This window comes from Mobula birostris, chromosome 8, assembly GCF_030028105.1.
Source record: "Mobula birostris isolate sMobBir1 chromosome 8, sMobBir1.hap1, whole genome shotgun sequence".
Taxonomy (NCBI): Eukaryota; Metazoa; Chordata; class Chondrichthyes; order Myliobatiformes; family Myliobatidae; genus Mobula; species Mobula birostris.
In genome coordinates, this window is record NC_092377.1 from 64,604,786 (window position 1) to 64,626,562 (window position 21,777).

The 21,777-nt window shown below is 38.7% G+C and overlaps 1 protein-coding gene across 11 annotated transcripts in view; it reads right to left on the bottom strand.

Annotated features, from left to right (window-relative positions):
- Positions 1-21,777, bottom strand: part of rps6ka2 (ribosomal protein S6 kinase, polypeptide 2) — a 324,857-nt gene that overhangs the window by 61,269 nt on the left and 241,811 nt on the right. For all 11 annotated transcript variants that reach the window (XM_072265327.1, XM_072265321.1, XM_072265320.1 and 8 more), the window contains 5 exons: positions 15,826-15,906; positions 14,232-14,311; positions 7,904-8,010; positions 5,239-5,276; positions 4,963-5,105 (listed from right to left, as the gene is read on the bottom strand). In XM_072265327.1, the coding sequence (XP_072121428.1) occupies positions 4,963-5,105; positions 5,239-5,276; positions 7,904-8,010; positions 14,232-14,311; positions 15,826-15,906 (449 nt within the window). The remainder of the gene's footprint in view (positions 1-4,962; positions 5,106-5,238; positions 5,277-7,903; positions 8,011-14,231; positions 14,312-15,825; positions 15,907-21,777) is intronic.

A 21,777-nucleotide genomic window follows, 5' to 3' on the forward strand; every position in this document is an offset into this window, starting at 1 on the left:
GAATGGGAAGCTTATGGTGATGCACTTTGGTGTAAGGAATAAAGATGTGCTGGAAGTGGAGAGGGTCCAGAGAAGATTCATAAGAATGATGCTGGGATGAAAGGTTTAACGCACAAGGAGCACATCATGGCTCTGGGCCTGTACTCACTAGAGTTTAGGGGAAACCTCATTGAAACCTACTGAGTATTCAAAAGCCTAGGCATGGTGTATGTGTAGAGGATGTTTCTCATGGTGGGGGAGTCTAGAACAAGAGGGTACAGTTTTAGAATAGAGGAGTGTTCTTTTAGAAGGAATAAGGAGGAATTCCATCAGCCAAAGCATGTGAATATGTAGAATTCACTGCCACAGATGGCTGTTGAGGCCAAGTGATTGGATATATTTAATGCAGTGGTTAATAGTTTCTTGATTAGTAATGGTGTCAAAGGTTATATGGAGTAGGCAGAAGAATTGTATTGAGAGGGATAATAAATCAGCCATGATTGATTAGCGGAGCAGACTCAATGATCCAAATGGTTTAAATCTGCTCTGATATCACATGGTCTTATGGAATACACTGGACTGCAGTATAATGAAGGCATAATAGCTGATTCTGGACAAAGGCTGCTGATAGGTCTAATGACAGATTTGTTGATTCACACTATCTCTGAACAGTGATTAAATGCAAATATTCCTGTTTATACAAGGCAGAATTAAAATGAGAAGCACTGATTTTCACGAATGACTGATCCTTGATAATGAAACAATCCATACTCACTCACACCAAGAGCTGTACACCGAAAAGTGAGGGAAAACATTCTCACCACTCTATTGCCAGCTTCCAACAAGAGAGCATTTAGTCTTCCTTTTAAGAGGCTACCCCTTCAAATTTTTCTTGACCAAATCAAACATGGTCCCAAAAAAATGCCCCAATTAATTCAAGCATGAAATCTTACTCTTAAACCAGAATCCACTTGCAAAACAGACCAACATACATTTGATTTGCCTTTCTAATTACTTGCTGTATCTTCATGTTAACTTGTAGAATTTCTTGAATCAGCACACTGGAAAGTCATGGTACACAAACATTTACCAATTCAAAACTAATCAAACTATGTTGACCAAGAACTTAGTTGGCATTGTTAAGCAGTCACTATGCAGTAGGCCAACTAATAATTTGCAGTCAGTACCAAGAGTAGGAAGTTCAACTTAAGCTACAAATGTCTCTTAAATGGGATGATGGTGTCTGGAACAGGTGGTGACAGTTGAGGAAAGTTCATCTAATTGGGAAACATTGAAGGATAGCTGAGAATGAGATACAGTGCCACCACAGGTCTTGGATAAAAAGATGCCATAAGGTCTTTCAGGAAAATACCAAGAAGTGCACAATTGAGTCAGGTTTATTATCACTAACATATGTCATGAAATTTGCTGTTCTGAGGCAGCAGTACATGGCGGTACATACAAAAATGCTATAAGTTGGAATAAGAAATTTTTTAAATAAATGAAGTGCAAAAAGAGAGCACAATAGTTTTCATGGATCATTCAAATACTTGATGGCAGAGGGGAAGAAGCTGGTCCTAAAATGATGAGTGTGTGTCTTCAGGCTCCAGTACCACCTCGCCGATGGCAGTAATGAGAAGAAGGTATGTCCTGGATGGTGAGATGCCACCTTCTTGAGGCATCACCTTTTGAAGACCAGCTCGATAGTGGGAGGTAGGTGCCATGGCTGAGCCGGAAGCATTGACCGATCCTGTGCATTGGAGCCTCCATACCAGACAGTGACACAAACAGATAGAATCCTTTCCCCCGTACACTTGTGAAATGTCTTTGGTGACATAACAAGTCTCCTCAAACTTCCAATGAAATATAGCCACTGGTGTGCCTTCTTCGGAATTACATCAATATGGGTTCCAGGATAGGTCTTCAGAGATGATGATGCCCAGTAACTTGAAGCTGTTCACTCTTTCTACTGCTAAACCATTGATGATGACGAGTGTAAATTCTTCTGATTTTCTCTTCATGAAGTCATAAGAACATAAGAAATAGGAGCAGGAGTAGGCCATCCAGCCCATCGAGCCTGCCCCGCCATTCAATAAGATCATGGCTAATCTATCTGTAAACATAGCTCCATCTACCTGCCTTTTCCCCATAACCCTTAATTCCCCTACTATGTAAAAATCTATCTAACTGTATCTTAAATATATTTAGTGAAGAAGCCTCAACTGCTTCCCTGGGCAAAGAATTCCACAGATTCACCACTCTCTGGGAAAAACAGTTTCTCCTCATCTCCGTCCTAAATCTTCTCCCCTGAATCTTGAGGCAATGTCGCCTAATTCTAGTCTCACCTACCAATGGAAACAACTTTCCTACTTTTATTTTATCTATCCCTTTCAAAATTTTGTATGTTTCTATAAGATCCCCTCTCATTCTTCAGAATTCCAGAGAGTATAGTCCCAGGCAACTCAATCTCTCCTCATACCCTTCATCCCTGGAATCAACCTGGTGAACCTCCTCTGCACTGCCTCCAAAGCCAGTATATCCTTCCTCAAGTATGAAGACCAGAACTGCATGCAGTACTCCATGTGCGACCTCACCAGTACCCTGTATAGTTGCAGCATGACCTCCCTGCTCTTCAATTCAATCCCTCTAGCAATGAAGGCCAACATTCCGTTTGCCTTCTCAATAACCTGTTGTACCTGCAAGCCAACTTTTTACGATTCATGAGCAAGCACTCCCAAGTCCCTCTGCACAACAGCATGCTGCAATCTTTCACCATTTAAATAGTAATCTGCTCTTCTATTATTCCTTCCAAAGTGAACGATCTCGCATTTACCAACGTTGTATTCCATCTGCCAGACCTTGGCCCACTCACTTAACCTATCTATATCCCTCTGCAGACTCTCCACATCCTCTGTACAGTTTGCTTTTCCACTCAGTTTAGTTTCATCAGTAAATTTTGCTATGCTACACTCAGTCCCCTCTTCCAAATTATCAATGTAAATGGTAAACAGCTACGGGCCCAACACCAACCCCTGCGGAATCAGGGATTAGGGATCCTATAGAACATTCTTGCAAGGAGAAGAGTGACATGGTCATAGAATAATCAATCATAGAAAGGTATACTCTGAAAGGCTATAGGATTTCACCATGGAACTAAAAACCAAGTAATAGCGTGCCACACCAAATCAGGATTTAACCCAAACCAAGTAAGGTTCATGTACAAACATTCACAATCTTTTAACTGTGAAGAACCCATACTATTCTTTATCCATGCACATCTCACTGGTAGTTTTCCATTCAGTTCTCTATCATTGGCTTATTCTATATACATCTTCAGAATGATTCAACAATATATTGTGCCCATCACACGTGTCAACACTTTTAAAGAGGCATTGAAGGAGAAAATTTCTGGAGTCAAGTGATGAATGGGGAGGGAAATTGAGGGACGAGGTAGAGCTTATGACTACAATTTAGAAAGCATAATGTTAAAAACTTCATGTGGACATAGTGCAGAAGCAGTGGATATTGGATTATAAGGTGCAACATTTTTATCATTTAAACTGTTCTGAAATTACATAAATGATAGATTGAGGGTTTAAAACTCATTTTTATACAAACGGGGGTAGTTAAAGTATGTGATTGGTAGAATAACCATTTCAAAAGTGTGTGACTGAATGGGATTAGGCTCATCAGTTTTAGGAAAGGCAGCACCAGCAGATTTTTGTTGCATCAACGTCATTTCAATAAGGCCTGTGTGTCGTCACTGTATAGCTATTAAGAGATAAGAATTTTGCTACCCCTAACTCTTTGCAAATACTGCTGCTACTCAGTGTGAGTTAGGTTTAGTCCATTTAAGATTCTTTTAAAATCAGCTCTGAAAAGGAGGGGAGTGAGTGCAAACACAAGCAATGGAACAGAAAATTAATTCAGAGCGCAGATTTAACAAATATTCACATACTACATGCTATGAAAATCAAATGCAGGACAGATTAGCAGATCAGGATGGCTTTGGAGAAGTGTCCTGCTTTCTGTGGCAGGGTTTTGGTCTTTTCCATGGTGCCTTATTTTTGCTTTTGGATCCTATGCCCCTGAAGGCTTTAGCAAACAGCTTCTCATTGCTTTAGACCAAATTGTTATGCTTTACAGATTAGGATTATTACTTTTTTTACAAATGATTTTTAGCATTCCTGTCTCTGAATACTGCATAATTCCTTGTTGTTTTCCTTCTTGAATAAAACAAACATTAATCTTTGGTAAGAAGTTTGCAAATTCTACCATTCTGTGGCCTTAACTCCTAAATTGTGGGAGCCACTTAATGTCAAAGCCATTAATCCAGAGAGGCAACAAATGAGAATTCATGACCAGAATATGACATATTTTAATGACTTACAATACCTGTAACAACAGTTAAAATGCTTGTCACACTGATAGTAATTTATATTATACTTTCATTAACAAATCAACAATTCATTGTTAAAACCTGGCATGACTCGGATTGACAGTTTTTTGCAAAAGTATTCAGGGTATCGTATTTGATGATAAATAAATAGATTTTTGCAGATGCCATTGTGATTATTCCACAAAACCATTTGGCTATTCTGTCAGATTAGTTTGAAAAACAGTCAAAACACATATTCAAGAGTTTCTCATGTCAAAACATTCACTGTTTCTTGGAGAACAGGGAAAGAAAGAAAACTATAACTTTAGAACCTAGCTTTGGTACTGATGTGAAATTTAATTAAGTTTCACATTAATTTCATTCACTCCATTGCAGAGCCTCTGGCTTGCAAGATAAGTCAATTCTCACAAGCAACTGCTGTATGCACTCATCCAACTGCCCTCAGAAGAAATTAAATTTAACTACCAGCAAGAAAAATCAAATACACTCAACCTTATAATGGTCCCTTGGGAAATTAGATGATGAAAATCTGGAAGAAGAATCATTATCCCTTGTTATCACCAATAGAAGATGATATTACTTACCATTAAAACACCAAAGGACCACCAGTCTGCACTTTGTGTATGACCACGGCGATTGACGACCTCGGGAGCCATGTACTCTATTGTTCCACAGAAGGAATAGGCTCTCTTGTCATGGTCAACAGCTTCCTTGCTGAGCCCAAAGTCTGTGCAGCATAAATGACTTTTAATAAAACTGAAACCTTGTCAGAGTGTCAGAAATGATGTGTGCAACTTGAACGTTCAATGTCAGTGCATTTCAGTTCGATATTCAAATTAATTAATCCAAGCTGTACTCACCTGTTATTTTAATGTGACCATCTTCATCTAGAAGGACACTGAAATTTAAATAGCAAAAATAAATGATATGAGAAATCCTTTGGTGAAGGAAAGCACTTAAGATCATTTTCATATTTAAAACTCAAAAGTAAAAGTCCTTTCACATTGTCAACAGATACGAGAACCATCTGATGATGGGTCTTGGCCTGAAACATTGACTGTTCATTTCCCTCCATAGATGCTGCCTGACCTGCTGAGCTTCTCCAGTAAATTTTTGTGCATTTATCCAGATTTCCAGCATATGCAGTTCTCCTGTGTTTCATAATAAAGCACAGGATCTAATTTTCCAATTAATGTTTTCAATAAAGAGAGATTATATTGGGCTGAATGGACAATAGGCAACACATAGAAATACACTCACATTGTACTACAGTATTCCTATCCTAACAGTCAACAAGATGGTAATTAATAGCCTTCAGTCAGCTCAGTGATTCCAAATCTGCAGCTATAGCCATGTTGCTAAGCAGAGGTAATGTTTTGTTGTTAATAAGTAGATTTTGGATCCTATACCAGGACTGTGACTAAAGGTTAACCAGCATATAGACATCAGTTTCCCATAAACTCATTCAATGTGTAAAATGTCTGTTGAGTTTATTTCCATTCATTCACAAATGAGTATGAAGTTTATTGAGAAAGTTAATCTTTATTGCCCATCCAGTAAGCTCCAGCAGGAAGTCTGAGCCAGCTTCTTGAAACACTGCAATCTGCATATTGAAGATATTTCCCTTTTAGTGTTGGGTAGGGACTGCAAGTATTTTGGCCTAATGAAGTTAAAGGAACATTACCGTATTTCAAGGACAAGATGACATTTGGCGTAGGTCGGTATTGGAGATGTCCAATGATTGGGACTCTGTGGTATGAATGTTTCATGTCACCGAGCAGCCTAACTTTCATATTGTCCAGATCTTACCATGAGCAGGAATGGAGTGCTTCACCATTTAACTTGTGAGTAAGATTACATTGAATAATCATCAATAAATATCTCTGCTTCTCATATGAAATACTAAGTCTTTGATGAGGCAACTGAAACTGCCCTTAGAAACTTCAGAAATACACCCGGGGCAGAGCTGATTGGCCTTCAATAATTACAATTACTTCCTTTTTCCTAATTGTGATTCACTCCAGCCGATATTCACATTCAAATAAATGAAATAAAACATTGCACAAATAATTTACTTTCAAACTACTGCCAAGACTTAAATATGACAGTAAGAAGTGAAAATATGGTAAGTCTGTCAACATCTGGACAGTAACAGACTTCAGATCCAACTGAGGATCTGCACATGAAGCACTTGGCTGTTTTTGTGTCCAACATTTAAAATATTACAGCAGTGACAAAGCTTCAATACTTCAATGGTCTTAGCAATGTTTGATGTTATAGCTCTTCATACATAAGTTTCACTCTGAGTTCACTTATTGAACTGCTGACTGCCTCTACTTCTTGAGTAAAAAAATAAACTGCTCAGGGAGTCAAGAAGAATTTGTGTGGAATTGTTCATGTTTCAGGTTGAGACTGTGAATCAGGGCTGAGAGCAGAGAGGAAAGCAACACATCTTAATTTGGTAAAAGGTACACATTTACAAGGTGTTTTGAAGAAGACTAGGACATCTGCTGAAATTATCTTATGGATGGTATACATGTAGTGAACACAGAGTGAGTAAATATCTCGGCTTGAATTGCACTCTCCAACCCGGTCAGGGTCTTCACACAAAAAAAAATCAACAACTCATGTCCACCACAAATGCTGCTTGACTTTATAAGTCACTCCAACAGTCTGTTTTTTTTTAACCCAGATTTAGCATCTGCATTCTCTTGGGCTTTCTTTTGAAAATCATTTTTGAAGAATTATACAATTTTCTGTCATTTAGCACTAAGAGAAAATCCTGCTCTGTACAATCATGGCTCAAGATGTTACATCGCTGGATCAGAATGAAAATATTACTAAGGCAGCAGTTTGCTTGAAACTAGTGGAACTGAGGTAAGAGATTTGATTAAAAGATAAAATCTCACAAAAGGGATTTCAATCTTCCACGTGGCCTACTGTTTCACAGGACGGAATTATCTTTAAAAGTGAAATATTATGCCATTTATTCAGTTGATACCATCCAGCAAACGTACTTTCCGCATTCTTTAGTATTTAAGTTAAATATCAAATTGCCGCACGGCATAGGAATTGTTCAGCTCCTTCCCTTTATTTTTAGAGAGCAATGAAATATAGATTGCATGCCCACTGTTTCAGGCTGATTGGAACTCGAGACTGCAGGTTCAGAAGCAGACTACACAGCTGCTTTTACATTGGTAGAGAGCCAGTGATGACAAATGATTGCCCTCCTGCGGTCAACAGCTCTCGAGGATTAACAACTGGTAGCAAGTGGTGTTACCACAATTATATCATGTGTCATATACAAGTGATTTATATATGCTGTATCTCTGTCTGTTTAGCTGTTTTTACATACTAACCTTCACAGACAAGAAGTTTATCACAGGCTTTCTTTAAAAGCAAAACATAATACAGTTGAATATCATATGTTCATGTAATATTCAGTTGAATGCCATGTGTTAACATTTACGTATGCAATTTGTGACTGTTAATCTTCTCATTGTAGAGAAAAGCAGCATTTCTTACTTTTCTGGTTTTAAGTCTCTATAAATGATCCCAAGGCCATGGAGGTGATCCAATGCCAAAGCAAGCTCAGCTAGATAGAACTTGACATCTTCTTCTGTAAACATCACCTTCAGGGAGACAGTTACCAAATTAGCTGAATTTCAACCACACTAACATCAAATAAGGAAGGAAAAATAACAATTTTAAATAACTATTAATGGATATTTAAAGGAATGGAACATATAAATAAAGTGAAGTAGAAATAGTAGAAATATTTTTTTAATTTTAAAAACCTTCATACTGTATATTTGAAATAATTCTCTCAGGGAACTAAAATATATATACTGTACCAAGAAAAATAATTTACTTAGGGCCAGAAAGCATGCTGAGCAGTAATTATACCATTAGGACTACATACAATAGTGCATAACTTCCAGATATTTCACACTGACATTAGTTCATAATTATCTGAAGTTCAAATTAATTCTAGTGATTTTCCCTTGACTCTTGAAGATAGCAGTGAACTGTGCAGCCTGTAGAAGAGTGAATAACTAACAGAAACTTCAGGATTTCCATGTTAAGATAGCATGCATTGAAATCCCAAAGCATTTATTAGATTAATGGTGTAATGATAGAAAATGCTGTTAGTTGGAATTGGTTTATTATTGTCACATGAGCCAAAGTACAGTCAAAACTTGTCATGCATACCATTCATACATAAGAACATAAGAAATAGGAGCAAGAGTAGTCCACCTGGCCCGTTGAGCCTGCTCCATCATTCAGTAAGATCATGAGTGATCTGGCCATGGACTCATCCCCAGCTACCTGCCTTCTTCCCCATAACCTTTAATTCCTCTACTACGCAAAAATCTATCCAACCTTGTCTTAAATATATTTACTGAGGCAGCCTCCACTGCTTCAATGGGCAGAAAATTCCACAGATTCACCGCTCTCTGGGAAAAACAGTTCCTCCAACAGATTAATTCATTACATAAAATATAATGTTGCACCAATGTTTTAACCTATTCCAGGTTGAATCTAGCCCTTCCCTTCCACATAGTCCTTCATTTTTCTTTCATCCGTGTGCCTGTGTAAGAGTGTCTTAAATGTATCTGCCTCCACCATCACCCTGGGAAGCATTCCATGCACTTGATAATCTCTGTGCAAATAAAAACTCTGACACTTTCCTCCCATCACCTAAAAATTATGCCCTCTCTTACTGCTGCCTAGGGAAAAAAGTGCCGGCTGTTCATTTTGTCTTTGCCTCTTATCATCTTAAACACCTCTATCAAGTCACCTCTTAACCTCCTTTGCTTCAGAAAGAAAAGCCCTAATAAGACACGCTTTCTAATCCAGACAGCATCCAGACAAATCTCCTCTGCACCCTCTCCAGTGTTTCTACGTCCTTCAAATAATGAGGTGGACACAACACACTGTGTGGTCTAATCAGAGTTTTACACAGCTGCAGCATTACTTTGCAGCTCCTGAACTTCATCCCCTGACTAATGAAGACCATCGCACACTATATCTTCTTAACCACCCAATAACCTTGCAGGGCAACTTTCAGTGATCTAGGGACTACAGGAGCCATCTGTTTCTCTACAGTGCTAAGAATGCTGCCATTAACCTTGCACTCCACCTTTAAATCTGACCTTCCAAAGCGTATCAATTCACCCTTTTCTGGATTGAGCTCTATCTGCCACTTCTCAACCCAGTTCAGCATCCTATGAATGTCCAATTGTAACCTACAACAACCTTCTACACTATCCACAACATCACCAACCTTCTCGTCATTTGCAAACTTACCAACCGACCCTCCCACTTCCTCATTTAGGGCATTTATAAAAATCTCAAAGAACAGAGGTCCCGAAAGAGTCTAAACAACCTCCTGATTTCCATTGTGCACTTCCCTGAGTACATCTATTCTCAACTTACACTTCCAACTTCCTTCCTAACAGCATCATAATTCACCCTCCTCCTTTTAAATACTTTCCCATTCCTCCTGATGCTATCCTTGTCTATGCTAAAGGCCTGTCCGCATATTTGTGTTAGGAATCCATCGTGGACACATTTAACAAATTCTGTCCCATTTAAACCTTTTGTACTAGGGATTTGCAATCAATATTATGGAAGTTGAAGTGACCCATGACAAACACCTTGTAATTTTTGCACCTTTTCCAAATGTGCCACCCCATCTGCTCTTCATTCTCTGACTTCCATCCACACTGACTCAGTAGACAACCCCTCCACAACATCCTCCCTTTCTGAAGCTGTGATACCATTCCTGATTAGCAATGTCATTCCCCACCTCTTTCACCTCCCTCCCTGTCCCTTTTGAGGCATCTAAACTTCAAAGCATCCAGCAGCCATTCCTGCCTTTGTGATAGCCAAGTCTCTGTAATGGCTATGTCAAGCAGTGAGGTAGTACAAGGTAAGACGATAACAGAATGCAGAACAAAGTATAGCTGCAGAGAAAGTGCAGTACAGACAGACAATAAAGGGCAAGTTCATTATAAGGTAGACTGTGAAATAAAGAGTCTATCTTATTGTACTGGAGAACCATTTAATGGTCTTATACTAGTGGGGTAGAAGCTGTCTTTGAGTCTAGTGGAAAATGCTTTCAGGATTTTGTAACTTCAGCCTAATAGGATAGTGGAGAAGAGAGAATGTCTGGGTGGATGGGGTCTTTGATTATGCTGGCTGCATTACTGAGGCAACAAGAAATACAGACAGAGACCATGGAGGGGAAGCCGGTTTCTGTGGTGTCACTACTTACTGCAGTCTCTCGCAGTCACAGGCAAAGCAGTTGCATACCAAGATGTCATACATACAGATAGGATGCTTTCTATGGTGCACCAACCAAAACTGGTGAGGGTCAATGGGGACATGCCAGATTGCTTTCACCTTCTCAGGAAGTAGAGGCATTGGTAGGCTATCATTACAAAGGGGTCTACATTGCTGTTTAAATGTAAAACTAGTATGCATCTACCTATTTAACTGGTCTGCATGCACGTAAAACACATGTTGGATGGGGCAGAAAGGGTTCTGGTGGGAGGGAGCATAGTGGGGATCTTCAGATGCTAATTGTAAATTCTCAGATGTACCCTTGCACTTGTGAGCTGATGCCCATTGACTGGGGTGAGAGCACTCTGCACTTTGCAATCCTGCTAGTGATGCCTCACCCTAACTTTATCAGCTGTCAAAGATTGAACATTTGTGAATAGTTTTGGTATCCAGGCAATGTTAAAAACATAAAATTACCTGAAATAATTAAAATGGAAATCTTTAATATCGACCTTCTGGGTCTCCTTTATTTCATTTTTTTCAGCAACAGCTGTGTTCTCTGTTTCATTGTTCCAGTATCTTTCTTTTTTGTTTCTTTCCTTCTGTACTCCCTTGAGTAACATATGCTCCATACAGCTGCCATTAAAAATCTTCACCACCCGCTCTCAGTTGAGACTAACCTATTTCATCCATTTTCTCAGTCACCACTCAACCACAGACATTCTCTTTGTTGCCCCCACTCTTCCTAATTCCTGCTATTAAAACATGACTGTTGACTAAATCTTGCCAATTCTGTTGAAAAGCCATTAACCTGAAATGGTAACACTTGCTCTCTCCACAGATACTACCTGCCCTGCTGAGAGTTTGTAATATTTTCTGTTTTATTTCTGATGTACAGTATCACCAATTGTTTACTTTGCTATCAGAAAATTTCTTCTAACTGTTCTCCTTACGGTTATTTCTTCCAACTGAAATCAACGTGCCAGCAGTTATTATGGAAGATTAGGATGGGATAGGCTCAGTGGGCAAATTTCCCACCAAAAATGCCAGCAATTCTGCAGAAGTCTGCATTCCCCAGTTGGGCTACGTGAACATCAGGAGCAGAAAAATGAGTTAAGATGGTAAAGTAAGTAAAGGCATCCGTTAGTCTTGCGAGACTGTGGATCTGCGCCTGGAAAGTCTTCACTCTCCAAGGCGCAGGCCTGGGCAAGGTTGTATGGAAGACCAGCAGTTGCCCATGCTGCAAGTCTTCCTTCTACATGACACCAATATTATTTAAGGGAACGGCGTTAGGACCCATACAGCTTGGCACCAGTGTCGTCGCAGAGCAATGTGTGATTAAGTGCCTTGCTCAAGGACACAACATGTTGCCTCGGCTGGGGCTGGAACTCACGACCTTCAGGACCTTTCTAGATCTGCAGAATTTCTTGTATTTGTAGAACAGTACAGTACAGGAACAGGCCCAGGAGCCCTCAATGTACTTGCCAACCACGATGCTAAATTTAACTAATCCCATCTGCATGCACATAGTCTACATCCCTCCAGTCCCTGTCTGTTCATGTGCCCATCTAAATTCCGCTTAAAAATTATTAATTCTACTTCACCACCCTTGCTGGGAGCCTGTTACAGGCATTTACACTTCCTGTGGGGGAAAAAATCCTTCCCTCATACACCTCCTTTAATCTTCCACTATAAAACAAAGTCTGCTAGTATTTGACATTTCTACCGTGGGAAAATATAAGGTTCTATAAGGTTGCATCTCAGCCTCAGACATTTCTTGCCTATATACCCAACTAAAGTATATTCTGCTGTACTCTTTGACAATCTTCTTTACCATCAACAACCCCACTAAATGTTGTATTACTTTCAAACTTACTAATCAACTCATCTGGATTTTTGAGCAGATCATTTATATATTTCACAAACAACACAGGTCTCAGCACTGCTCCCTGAAGAACAACACTGGTCATAAATCAGAGAAAGACCATTTCACACAGATTTGAATCCATCCTAGCACATCAGCCTACCATGAGGGACAAGGTTGAATGCTCTACTAAAGTCCATGTTGACAACATCAAGTGCCCTTCCCTCATCAATTATCTCTATCATCTTCTTAAAAAACTTTGTCAAGTTTATAAGTCATGACCCACCTCACACGAAGCCAAGCTGACTACCCCTAATAAGTCTATGTTTTTTCGGATGTGAGCAGACCCTATACTAAAAACCTTCTCAAACAATATCGCCACCATTGATGTAAGGCACACTAGCCTATCATTTTGCAGTGTATCTCTATTGCCCTACGCAAAGAAATAAGCCACACTGCCTCATAGGTATGCCAATCATACTCTCCAGACCTTTGGGACTTACCTGTGACTAAAGAGAATACAAAGATTTCTGTCAAGGCCCTAGTAATATTCTCCCTTGCCTCTATCAATAATTTGCAATATATCGCATCTGACCTTGTCCTCCTTGATATCAACTTGCCCTGGAATATTAGTACACTCCACACTGATCTCACTATCCTCCATGTGAATACCGGTGCAATGTATTCATTTTAAACCTCACCTATTTCCTCTGGTTTCAAGCTGTTGTGTTTTTATTCAGAATTCTTTAATATCTTCATCATCTTCTACTTTACCATCCATGCTGCCCCTGCTCCCAAGTTATAGTGATAGATTCCTCAAGAAATCTAATGGGTAATAACATATCTTCAGAATTTTCAGCTGAGGCTGGACAATGTACCTAGCTGCTAAAACTATGGCAGATTAACTGGCAGGGCCACAGTTAAAATCAATGGAAAGAAACAACTTAATTTTATATGTATGTGAAAGTATCTTAAATAATTTAATTTTTTAATTTTAGCTTTTTCATTATTACTTGATTAATATTTTACCCTGTGCTTATTTGCACTGTACTGCTGCTGCAAAACATCAAATTTCACCAAATGTACATCAGTGATAATAAAGCTGATTCTGAAATTCCCTCCTGTATGTGTTGCTAAGATTTCCTGGGTGATTTTTAATGTTCATGTTAGTGACATTTACATGGAACAGCTGATAACAAAGGCAAGATTCGGCTCTGGCTGGAAGTGTGCCTGGGGGCTGGGAAGTATAAGTAGTCACTTGCAATCTGAGAGTCCCTGTGCTACACTGCAATGAGCTGATGAGCTGGAAGCAAACTCATATTGCGGAAGTCTGCTCCTGGGACCATGCTGAAGAAACAGTGCGATCCTAGAGCAGGTGAGATCAGCAGCAAATCTGTGGTATTAACAATATGTGGACTTCTTTGAGTCAGAAGATATCAGATTGCAATAAAATGTAAAATAAAAGTGAAGGCACCAAGTTCTACCATAGACATCATAAAAACTTCCCAAATATTATTAATACATTCAAAGACAAGTAGTTAACATATCTCTGAATAATATGAATCTTTGGTAGAATTTTTCCACTTTCCTAAATCCTCCAGTATTCATCCTCTGAGACTGAAGGCATAATTTGCTTTGACCATGGATGAAATCTCTTAAATTTAATACGGGATTGACTATTAATATTTTTTGCCAACTTACCTCTTTGGATAATCTTGTAAAAAGGTCACCGCCTCTTAGAAAATCTAAAATCAGATACAGTTTTCCTTCAGTCTGGAATGCTGCAGAAAATACAAAACATAAGGTTTCTATTTTACTTAATTATTTGATTTCTAAATATTTGATTTTAAAGGAGGAACCACAAGGGAAATTATTTGAAAGGTAAGAAAGAAAAGCTGAGACAGGAAATGCACAAAATAATCATGAGTGACTAATAGAACAAAATAAACAAGGAGTGATGGAAAGGAAATGCAGTGATAGGCATTGAAATTAATTTTGTCAGAGAGGATATCATTTCTGTAGGTTCTGGATGTCATAAAGAGACTACAATTATTAATCAGATAATATTTCAATGGCCCAGAAAATGACTGAAAAAAATACAGGAGAATAGTGAATATGCCCCTATGATGATAAAATTCAAAAAGAGAAAAAACTCAAGAGCTGAATACAATAACTTTAACATTGAAATGCTTGAGGTCATAAGGTCATAGTGTTGTATGGCAGAGAAACGGGCCCTATAACCCGGCATATCCCTGCTGTTCTTTCTGTCCATCAACACTAATCACATGAGCCCACCTTAGGTCCATATTCTTTTTGCTTCAAGTGCCTGTCTTTCAACGTAAAATTATATCTGACTCTCACACCATCTCTGGTGAATCATTCCAATATCAACAACATTCCTTAAAAAGAAACTTCTTCAAATTATTTTTTCCTGCATCTTAAACCTATGTTTTTGATACCCCTACCATTAGCAAGACATTCAGACTATTAACCCTCTCTATGCCTTTTATAATTTTATATATCTCCAACAGTTCACCTCCTCAGCTAGTGTCAGTCCAGGGGAAATAAGCCCTGATTCCAAACTCTCCCCATAATTGAAGTATTCCACACTATTAGCATCATGGTGACTCTCTTCTGTATTTTCTCCAACAGAACCAGTTCCTTCCCATAGTGCAACAACCAGAATTGCATGCAGTACTCCAAGTGAGGTCTAACCAGTGTTTTGTATTGCAATGTAATGCCCACACTTCTATATTCTGACCCCTGACTTATGAAGACAAGTATGCTATGTGCCTTCTTCACCACTTTCGGGGAACTATGCATTTGAACCCCAAAGTCCTTCTTTCTTAGTGTCGTACAATTAATTGTATATTTCCTATATCTATTTGACTTCCCAAAACACATCCCATCATACAATAAAAAAATCAGGTGCTAACTTTTCATTCTAAAGTTAAGAGAGGGGAAATTAAGCATGATTTAAATTGGACAATGATTTTAAGAAATGAAGGTTTCTTGGAAATGGCAGGTGAATTCAGGTCATCCAATGATAAAGAAACAATTATTATTCTTTCTTCTTTGTAACATACATTGCTTTAAATTTTCAACAGGATCAAATCAACAAATGACTCCTGACCTCTTTAGTGGACTGAATCTAAGTATCCATTGATCAAGTAACATACTTCGGATGAAAATCTCAAGAGAAATTCACTTTAACTTGTGTGACTTACTTACTTTGTAGACTTTTGTTAGTTAACCAATACCAATAAAAGGTTTGAATGATAAGCACAAAACTTACCGTAGTGCAACTTGACTATAAAAGGGTGATTGACTTCAGCCAAAATATCTCGTTCCATTTTTGATCTGACTCGATCACGCACTGAGGGGGCAAAAACGAACAAGATTAGTGTAACAATATGTGTTTAAACTATGTATCTAGTTTGGATTCTATTTTAGAATGATTTCTCAACTTATAGTTAAATTCATGAAATTAAATAGAGACACATGTTATTTCCAGATTCTTCATTGGAATCTAGAATAACATACAAAATGATGAAGAAATTTAGTGGGTCAGGCAGCATCCGTGGAGGGAAATGGACAGTTGATATTTTCAGGTTGGGACCCTTCATCTGGACTGAAAGATAGAGATGAGACAGTCAGTATAAAGAGGTGAAGGTACAGGTAGAGCAAGAATTGGCAATAATAAGTGGAGCCAGGTGATAGGTGGGGTTGATAAGCAGACAAGGGAGGGGAGATAGGGAATTTTGCTAGGGAGTGATATGTGGAAGTGACAAAAGACTGAAGATAATGGAATCTGATGGGAGAGGAATCCTACCAACTCTTGCCTTCCCTTCACCTTTTCATTCTAGCTATTTCCTCTCTACATTTTAGTTTAGATGAGGCATTTTGACTCAAAATGTTGACTGTCAATTTCCTTCCAATAAATACTGTACAGTCCACTGAGCTCCACCAGTAATTGTTGCATCAGGTCTTGTTGCTCAACAAATAGCATATCATAGCAGACATCTCAGATAGGAGAAAATCAATGGTCCTTTAAGACTAAGTTGTGAAGTCTCCTTCAGATACAGTACTTCCATATGATTCATCAAGAATCATGATATCTGTCTCTAATTTGGGTATTGTCTGAATATGCTTCTAACATCCAGCTTCCAAACATTGATTTGCCTTACAACTTTATCAGCATACTAAAAATGCCTTGAAAATTGTAGTTAAGTTTCTTAGGAGTTTGCGAAAATTCAGCATGACATCTAGAACTTTGACAAATTTCTATAGATATGTTTTGGAGAGTATATTTATTGGCTGAACAACCTGGCATGGATACACAAATGCCTTTGAACAGAAAATCCTAGAAAAAGTAGAGGATGTGGTCCTGTCCAACATGGATCAAGCCCTCCCGACTATTGAGCACATCTATATGAAATGCTGTCACAGGCAAGAAACATCATCATCAGGGACCCTTCCCTCAACCCAGGACATGCTCTCTTCTTGCTGCTGCCATCAGCAAGAAGGTACAGGAGCTTCAGGACTCAACCGCCAGGCTCAGGAACAGTTATTATCCCTCAACCATCAGGCTCATGAACCAGAGGAGATAGCTTCACTTGCCCCATCACTGAACTATTCCCACAACATATGGACTCACCTTCAAGGACTCTTTATCTCATGTTCTTGATACTTATTGCTTAATTATTTATTATTACTCTTATTATATCTTTTTGTATTTACACAGTTTGTTGCCTTATACGTAATTGCTGTCTGCCCTGTTGGTGCAGTCTTTCAATGATTCTATTATGGTTATTGGATTTATTGAGTATGCCAGCAAGAGAGTAAACCTCAGAGTTGTATACGGTGACATATACAGTATGTACTTTGATGATAAATTTACTTTGAACCTTGAATTATTAACAGAATATGAGTTTTTTTTCAACATTTGAGATATATAGGATCAACACTGTTTATTGAATTTCAGATACTGATTCTGCCATTCTCACCTATATTACAGAAGGCAGAGGAAGAACTTTGATACTTTTGCAAGACTCCCTTGCAAAAGAAGTGACAGCTTCACCAATTCAAGGAAATCCCTGGTAAATGGCCAATCAAAATGGTGATAGTGCCTTTGAGCAGGCATAGAGAACTTCAAATGTCTTCAATAGAAGTTACATGGAGGCCCAGCAAAAAAAAAGCAGAAGAGGTGCATCGTCTCCCGTACTAACGACTGGTCTACCCCATCAAGCATTTATTGCTTCACCTGTGGCAGAGCAAGTAAGTCCCATATAGCCATCAAAAGCAACCTTAAAACCACAGAAATGAAATGAAAGAATATTATCCTTGATCCAGAGTGACTGCTTAAGAACCAGAAACTTCCTCTGTTTTTGTCTTTTGATATTTCACTAGTTCTATTTTTCAAGTTTTACCTACCACCACCATCACTTTTGTCATCTACTCTCTCCTCACTTCCACACAGTCACAGATCTTCCACTTTGCTCTTTCTTCCCTTCCCAATTTTCCTGTAAATTCAAAATTTTTCCAATTTTGGACTGATATTTCAATTATTTCTTCTCTTTTCACAGATGTTGCTTTACCTTCTGAGGTAACCTTCACCAGTTTTGCTCTTATTTAATAAAGGTGTTTAACACCTTTATTGTCCACACAGTCTCTTAAATATTAAGCATTTAAACATTATCTGATCCATTTTCTCAGTACTTTTGAAACTCTTAACAATTAAATATGTTCCTTTACTGTTTTAGTTCATCGGTTAGGCACGATCCAACATCAGCTAACTCTTGGTAAATTTTTTCAAATGCTATATATACAAATATTCTCAAATGATTTCACATGCAGTGGATTCTCTGTACTACATTGCCAAAATGGTGTCACAAAAGCAAAAATCTCCATTATAGCTGTCATCTCTGTTCTCTCTTTATACTCTTTCAAAATAGAGAGAGAGTCTTATGGTGGCCTGCAATATATTCCCACTATTAACACTGTCCCTTTTTTATGACCATTTCCTTCTTTTCAGGAAAATATAATCCTTCTTTATAATCAAGATTAGCCTGCACTTGCCAACACAGTAAAGCAGCAGACTTTACAGACCAGCATTACAGTTAGACAGGGTGGTGAAGATGGCATTTGTCACTCTGGCAATGGTCACCTTCCTCAGTCAGGGCACAGAACACAGAAGCTGGTATGTTATGTTGTAGCTTTGCAAGATGTTGGTGAGGTTTTCGTCACCCTGCTGCAAGAGAGATGCCATTAAGCTGGAAGGACTGCAGAGGAGATTTAAGAATAGAGTGTAAAAGCGACTGAAAGGGTGCAGTGCAGGTAAATGATACGGTGTGAGCCAGCAGTGAAGCAGGCTGTGAGGCCACAAGTAACTACACTTCAAAAGAACTCCAGGTGCTGCAAAAATGCTGCGATGAACTCTCAGCCCGTATTTTTCTGCCCGGGTACAATGTAAAAGGCATTTGGGCCTTTTGATGGATAGGAAAGGTTTGGAAGGATATAGGCCAAATGCAGGCAGATTAGTACAGAATGGCACTTGGTCAGATGGATGATTTGGGCTGAAGGGCCTCTGTGCTGTTTAACTCTATGACTCAGATCTCTGGAATGGGTCTTGAATGAAGTTTGAAAGCTACAGACCTACAACAAGTACATGAGGATGGGTCCTAGCTCCAATCATCCCCCAGGCACACAGAATCACAGAGTGGTCACAGCACAGAAGGAAGTCCTTCAGCTCATCAAGTCCAGACTGGCTTAGTGCAAAAGGACTCCAGTTAATCCCATTCCCTGTTCACAAAAAATTTTCCAAGTGGTCGTCAGGTTCCCTTCTAAACATCACAATTTTCACAAGTGAATCTATATTCCAGATTCTCACTGCCCATTGCACAAAATAAATGTTCTTATATCATTCTTGCCTTTTGCTGCCCATCTTTATTCTTTGCACCCTAGGTCCATAAGACCACAAGACATAGGAGCAGAATTAGGTCATTTGGCCCATCGAGTCTGCTCCGTCATTCAACCATGGCTAGTCCTTTTATCGCCTCCTCAGCCCCACAACACTAACCCTTCAACACTCTTTCCTATCCCCTTCAACAATGGGAGCAAACTCTCTTAATCTGTGCTATTTATACTCTTCATGATTTCAAATAACTCTCTCAGAAACTTTCTCTATTCCAGCTTCTCCAAGTCATCCACATGGTTAAATTCACTAGTTCTTGGAATCATTTTTGTAAATCTCTTTTCCATTCTCTCTGAAGCCATTTGGTCTTTTCTAATGTGTTGTAGCAAGAACTGGAAGTAACACCCTCATTGTAACCATGACAGTTTTTTTGTACAGGTTCATTATAACTTCCTTATTCTTGTACTCTGCTTTCATTTATAAACTCTAGGATCTGTAATGTTTTAATCAACTTATCAACGTGCTGTTCCACTTTCATGGTACTATGCATATACTCCCAAATCTCCCCAATCTTGTACTTAATTTAGATAGATAGATAGATAGATATACTTTATTGATCCCAAGGGAAATTGTGTTTTGTTACAGCTGCACCAACCAAGAATAGAGCATAAATATAGCAATACAAAACCCACAAACAATCAAACAACAAAATGCAAACTATGCCAGATGGAAAATAAGTCCAGGACCAGTCTATTGGCTCAGGGTGACTGACCCTCCACGGGAGGAGCTGCAAGTTCGATGGTCACAGGCAGGAACCACCTCCCGTGCCGCTGTATTTATGGGCTGGTAGATACTGTATTTAGATACATTATCTACCTTCGTAGAGGCAATATTTGCCTCTTCTAATTCTTCCAATCAAAATGTAACAGTTCACTCATTTGGTAATGAATTTTAGCTGCTATCTATTGTGTCTGCCCATTATACCAACCTCTCTCTATCTCCTTGAAGTATTTTATTACCTTCACAACTATTATAGCACTGAAGGATGGTGGAAGAGTTCAAACACTTTGACTGCACTGAGGCACCAGGCATTTAATTCCCTCATAAAAGTAGGAATAACCAAATTAAAATTTGAGCATGCCTTGGACCTTTTACATTCCCATACAAAAGTCGATACTTAAAAATGCGTACACATCATTCACTGTCCAATGTTTTAGACAGTACTTCCCCTGCTAGTACATTAGCATCTACTGTCATTTCAGGTTTGGGCGGCACAGAAACTGTCTCTTACACCAGATGCTGGGAGTACTAGATTCATATTTGGTTAGGTAACAGGGTTCTCCGGCAGCAGACTGGGAGAGTGGTCTTTCATACTCATCTGCTTTCTTCTGGCAATTGCAAAGTTCCTTTCAGCAACTCCTTTACTTCAAAGCAAAAAGACAAAATGGAAAATACCCAGCAGATCAGGCAGCATACGTGGAGAAAGAATTAGAGATAACATTTCAATGTGATGACCTCCCAATTCTGACTACAGATCCTTGGCCTAAAATGTTAACTCTGTTTCCCCCTCCATAGATGCTGCCTAACAACACTGATATTCCACTTCATCAGTTGGCCTTATCCCAAATCTGCTCAAGAAACATGCAGTTATTCTTAACATGGACTAGTTAACAATGCTTTAACTTGTTTAACAACAATTCATGCAAATGTAAAATAACTGGATCATGTTCGAAACAATCTGGATCCCAAATGTCTTCTAATGATCATTCCTGATTACCTGTACGTGTGCAGCCAGACAAGACAGTGTTAAAGCTTATACGAAACTAATAGCTCCAGCTATTGGGTTTGATCAACCTCTGGCACTGAACCTGTGGAGTTTACACATTCTTCCAGTGATTTATATTAACTTTCTCAAGGTAGTATGGTTTCCTCCCAACATTCCTAAAATTGGTCACTGCAAATTGCCTCTTGTGATCAGATGAGTAGAAGAATCTAGAAGATGTTGATGGGAACATGGGGAGAATAAAATAGGTTAGGATAGAATTTCTGTAAAAACTTGAGTTTGATGGTTTATGCAGATTCTGTGGGTCAAGGAGCCTGTTTTTTTTTGCTCTATCTATTTATGACTAACCAATTGATCATGGCATAAATTTGATCTTAGTTTATCTCAGTGTTTAAAGATATTGTAGAAAATCTTCTGAACAGATGTTGACTCCTGCTGTATAAAACTAATTTGAGATCCTCAGTGTTTAACTGTTAACAATGCCCTTAATTTTATTGTTATCTTTATTGCTATACTATTTCATGGTTGGTTCCTATAATGGATTGATTAAT